The 5,685-nt window shown below is 33.0% G+C and overlaps 1 protein-coding gene across 1 annotated transcript; it reads right to left on the bottom strand.

The window, feature by feature from the left end:
- Window positions 1-415: 415 nt before the first annotated feature.
- Window positions 416-1,859, bottom strand: LOC131643055 (uncharacterized). The gene is made up of 2 exons (XM_058913202.1): window positions 1,747-1,859; window positions 416-1,235 (listed from the first exon to the last, which is right to left on the bottom strand). The coding sequence occupies exon 2, from the start codon at window positions 1,176-1,178 to the stop codon at window positions 435-437; it is 744 nt and encodes a 247-aa protein (XP_058769185.1). The 5' UTR covers window positions 1,179-1,235; window positions 1,747-1,859; the 3' UTR covers window positions 416-434.
- Window positions 1,860-5,685: the final 3,826 nt, after the last annotated feature.

The raw sequence follows: 5,685 nt of genomic DNA, 5'->3' as shown, positions 1-5,685 counted from the left end.
CCGTACAGTACTAGGAAATACTAAAGTACCCTTACTAACTAAACTTAACAGCTACGCTAACAAACTCAACACTAGAACTTCAGAAGCATCTGCTTCTGACTAACAACCTAAGAAGCTTTACTGCTTCTGACTAACAACAACTTCTAGCTAATCAACCTCAAAAGCTCTACTGCTTCTGAGCAACACCAGAACATCAGAAGCATCTTCTTCTGATTAACAACACCTTTTGAATATTCAATTACTCTTCAATAACATATATACTAGTAGAAATATCCACATTACTTCAAACTGGATCCCAAAGTCACATAATAAAAACAATATCCAGCGATAACTATTTTTCTTCTCTTATTCTTATGTTATTTCAATTTTTTTTGACTGAAAAAAAACATCATTCATTAGATGAAATAGAGAGAATACAAGCAAAGTGAAAAACTTTATGTTGGGACATTTCCCATCCACATTCTAACAGAAACACTAAAAACTAAGCCAACAAATATTTGAACATTCATAAGCATAGAAAAGTTAGACACCAATAGGGTATTACAAATCCCATTCTTTAAACCAAACAACCAAACAGAATTCTTCCACAAAAGAGAACTGAGTTTAGGAACCACAATCTTTATATCTATCCCGTTACGGATCATTTCTTTAGCTTTGGATCGCACAGTTCGATTATACAGGTTCTTGAGATTGAATAAAATCATCATCTGCGAAGGAATTGATTGTCGAGTGGACAAGAAAAACTGATTTGCAACATCCATTATCAGATTCTCCCTCATCAACACTTTTCCTTCAGCCAAACATATTTGAGGCCTTTCAACAAACACCTTGAGAGCAACCTTAAAATAAGCTGAACTTAAAAACAAATCACACACCTGAAACAAAACAAAAGCCAAATTGACAACACAGTATCTCAGAGATGGCAGATCTTTTGATGGTGGAGGTTTTGGAGGAGGACGCTTCTCATAATTGTTTCCATTTGTCTCCTTAGTCGGTGAAGATAGTTGCTGAGTTGCAAGGGTTTGACAGTTCTTGGCAATTTCAATTGTTAGTGCTAAACTTACTTGCATCTTGTCATGATCACAACTAATAAGAAATGAACAAGCACCCAAGTTTTCTATTTGGATATGAATAACAACATGGTACTCCGAAATATAACCTGTATAAGGTATAGCCATAATTATATCATCCTTGTCTCTTAGCAATGATCCAACATTGGCAATAATTCTTCTTTTCTGAAATATAAGTCATACGAGGGAAAAGAGGTTGAAACATCAACACTGAAATTAAGTGTTTAATCAATCTAAAGTAAATCTTTAAGTTAATTCATCCCGACAGAACCCTAACAACAAACAGATTATCAACAGGGGGAATACATTCTCCATAGACCTAAGAAAATGCAAATTCATCAATTTTTAAGGTAGAGATATCATTCTTAATAAATGACATTTATTTATCGTATCCATTTATCATCAGAATCCCATAATTGATATTTCTATCAAGCATTTTATGAAACACTTTTCGTGCATTCTTCAATCTATCACATTTTATGTAAGCTCTAGCTGCTCTTGAAGAATCTAAAACATAATATTACTAAACATGTTATAAATTTTCAAATTTTGCCCAAAAAGCCAATCCATTTAGCATCTAAGAATGAAACAAAATGCATTAAGAATTCAAAACTTAACATCACGATGAAGATATAAAAACGAGGGAGAAATTAGAGAGATCTGTGGAAGAATCTACCAGAATTGCGAAGACATGAATGACGTTTCACCTGCTGCCGGAAGAAAAACTTCATCGGGTCAAGAGAAAGGTCAAGTGATGGGAAACACGAAATTAGTTTTTTTTATGGAGTAGGGGCCGGAGACGGAGAGGAAATAAGAAGGGTGCGGGACGCTTGAGTTATGCGAAGAATATGCTTAGGTGTATTTCAATTAAATTCTTTTGTTAAGAGATTAATTGTTATGTATCGTTAGTGTAAAATATTTTACACAGTCTGTCACAATCATTCATAAGTAATATTTTATATATGATTAAAGAAAAAGTCAAATATTTATAAAATTTTAACAGTTATGATTCATTGACGGTGTAAAACTTCTTTACACTATCAATGTATTTCAATTAAATTCTTTTGTTAGAAGATTAACTATTATGCATCACAACCATTCACAAGTAATACTTTATTTGGGATTAAAGAAAAAGTCAAATATTTATAAAACTTTAACAGTTATGATTTACTGATTGTGTAAAACTTCCTTACAGTATCGATGTATTTCAATTAAATTTTTTTGTTAAGAGATTAATTGTTATGCATTGTCAGTATAAAATATTTTACACGGTCACTACATCACAAACACTCACAAGTAATACTTTATATGTGCAAAAAAAAAGAGAAAGTCAAATATTTATAAAATTTCAACGGCTATGACTCACTGACGGTGTAAAACTTCTTTACCATGTCAGTGTATTTTAATTAAATTCTTTTGTTAAGAGATTAATTGTTATGCACTATCAGTTTAAAGTATTTGACACGGTCAGTGCATCATAACCATTCACAAATAATACTTTATATGTGATTAAAGAAAAAGTCAAATATTTATAAAACTTTAATGGCTATGATTCACTGACGGTGTCAAACTTCTTTACACTATCAGTGTATTTCAATTAAATTCTTTTGTTAAGAGATTAATTGTTATGCACTGTCAGTGTAAAATATTTTACAAGGTCACTGCATCATAACCATTCACAAGTAATACTTTATATGTGACTAAAGAAAAAGTCAAATATTTATAAAACTTTAATGGCTATGATTCATTGACGGTGTAAAACTTCTTTACATTGTCCGTGTATTTTGTAACACCCTTATACCCAACATGCATATTTAAATATATTTAACAGCAAATATCACCTTCAAGGGTGTCACACATCATAAAAGCATAAACAGGATGTCATACCCAAAAATTTGCCCATTATATTTCAATATTTCTTGACTCATATGATCTTCAGTTACTCAAGCATATGCAAGAATTGGGCATAGTTACTTATCTCCTAAACAATCAACCCCCAACTAGGGTTTTGATTCTTTCAAAGTAAAATCAGGTTCTGAAACCTCAAGTGGACTTCATGGCCTCCCATATGCTTCAAAGCATCCTCATGCCAATTTTCAAGCCCTGAATCACAAGATTGCCCAATCAAAAGCTCAGAAAGTCAACAGTCGACTAGTTTGACCTAAAAGTCAACTATGGTCAAAACACAGTCAAAATTCCTGATTTTTGGTCAACATCCTTATTTTAAAGTAATATTCATCATTTGATCAAGTGTTGATCATGATTCATCAAGGAAAGTTCAGAAATCAACAAAACTCAGTTTCTAAATTAGGGTTTTTGACCTAAAAGTCAACTGAACTTTAACCAGCCATAACTTTCACATGGAATATCAGAAATTTCCCAACCAAAGCCTATTTTGAAGGAAATTTAATTCTATACAACTTTGTCTCTTTAATGCCAAGGCCAAAAATGCTTCATTTAAGAGATATGGTTCAAAAGATTACAGGTCCTTCTAGAAGCTCACAAAAAGCTGTTTTTTGCCAGGAGCCATATCTTCAAGATAAAATCCTCAAATGCAAAATATGTTCCAAAGTGGCTTGTAGAGGACATCTTGAGCTTTTTAAAAAGGCCTATAACATTTCCATATGATAAATATTGAATGGGTTATGGCTTGCACAAGTTGGGCAATTTTGAAAAAATGCACAAAAGGCAAAGTGGATAATTTTGAGTTTTTTTAACTAAATGGGCCTAAATCTTTGGCTCCAAACATGATCCTTAGACAATCCATGATCCATAGGCCCTTATATACATTTTTATTATTTTTATTTATTTTTATTTTGATTTTAATCACTTAAATTCAAATTAAATGGAACGAAATAATGAAAATAATCAAAGATTTGATTGAGATTAAATTTCCATCAAATATTGAGGAATATATTGACATAATATCAAGGGAATTTCGTGGATAGAGAAAGAGGCATGATTGAAACCAAAATAGAAAGATTCATGCATATTTCCAATCAAATATTTCTTCAAGAAATATATGGATCCAAGCCCATGTTTCTGACCTAATGCATTCCCTATATATATCCAAACGTGTTCATCAAAAAAGGGACGAAAAACCTGAGCCAAAGAGACCTATCCAAGTCTCCACAAAATTCAAAGAATTAGGGCAAAACTCGAGAGGAGATTTTCAGACGTTTTCAATCGCTTTCAAGGATTACAGGAGCCTCTTTAACATCCCAGGAATTCAACCACGGGTCTCAGAAGCTGGCAGCATTCACAAACGGCCTCCCTAGACACTCACGGTTTAAACTTGTTTTCTTTAAACTCAAACTCTTAATTTATGCAACTTAAACGATTTCTAAGCATGTATAAGTGTTCATATTAATGTTTAAAGTTGTTTAGAACCATCCTGCATGAGGTTTGGAACAAGAATCAAGTTTCACCATTATTAGGGTTTCTAAGAGGTGAACCATCGTTTTCCATGTTCAAGCCCTTGTTCATTCAAAACGAGGACACCGTTATACTCAGGACATCCTAAATAGGTGATCTGGGCGCTTTAATCATTGCATAACGTGTGTTCTCTGAGTTTTAATTGTTTGCAGAATTCAAAGGATTTTTCGCAAGAAAAATCGCAGCTAAAGCCATGGGAAAATCCGCAGGAAATCTGGGCTCAGATTTTGTTGAGGACGATGAATAGTAGGGGAACACGCGTGGAGCAGAATCACTCGTTGGTCAACAAGTCCACTATCTCTCTCCACGCGTGCGTTGTGCTTATTGGTGGGTCAACCTGTCCGCACCCTGTCTCCACCTCTGATTGGCTTATCCATGCCTCAGGGGCCCACGGTTGACTGCATGTTTTAATTATTCCATTTAAAACAATAGTTAATATATATTATCTGTTTTATATTCCCTTATTGACTGAAGCGTGTGGCACAGACGGTGAAGGGAAGAATATACTAGCCTCAAAGACCTCGGTTCGATCCCAGGTGTGTCACAATATTTTGTTTATATTTTCTTGCTTACAGATCAGGTACGCGTGCTTTATGAGGACTCATGATGCGCCATCGCTCCCCTACCGCAAGATCTCTTAAGATGCATATCCAAGGGACGCTGCAGCACAATCCATGGTGGACGCTTAGAAGCCAACAAGCACCAGATCCACGCCTATGTGGTTTTGTTTCTTCTCCTTTTTGCTGTTTATTTTATCTTTTTTTGTTTTTTTTGTTGTTTTGTTTGTTTTGTTTGTTTAAATTAATTAAACCAATTAACTTAAAATCAATCATTTTATTTAAACAAATAGAATTAGGTTTTAATTTAACCATATGATTTAATTAATTAGTTTTTAATCATTTAATTATTAAGAAACAATTAGTTTTTAGGGTTATAATTTAATAAATTTTTACTTTTGTTTAAATCAAATTAGGGTTAGTTTATGAATATTAGGTTAATTACTTAGACTTATTTGATTAATTTGGTTATTAATTTAGAATTAGACTGTTAACTTAGTAATTTAATAATTAAATATGGATTTAGGGTTCCTCACTTGCTTTTTGAAATGTAATTTCTTATCTCGATTCTCTTCTCAACTCATATTCTATGAATGTCGCATGCTTGTTCTTAATTATTTATT

This window comes from Vicia villosa, unplaced genomic scaffold (assembly GCF_029867415.1).
Source record: "Vicia villosa cultivar HV-30 ecotype Madison, WI unplaced genomic scaffold, Vvil1.0 ctg.006757F_1_1, whole genome shotgun sequence".
Classification (NCBI taxonomy): Eukaryota; Viridiplantae; Streptophyta; class Magnoliopsida; order Fabales; family Fabaceae; genus Vicia; species Vicia villosa.
The sequence above is the reverse complement of the archived record's forward strand: the minus strand, read 5'-3'. Positions and strand labels throughout refer to the sequence as shown.

Coding starts and splice junctions, on each gene's coding strand:
- LOC131643055 (XM_058913202.1), bottom strand. CDS start 1,178: ATGGCTATACCTTATACAGGTTATATTTCGGAGTACCATGTTGTTATT.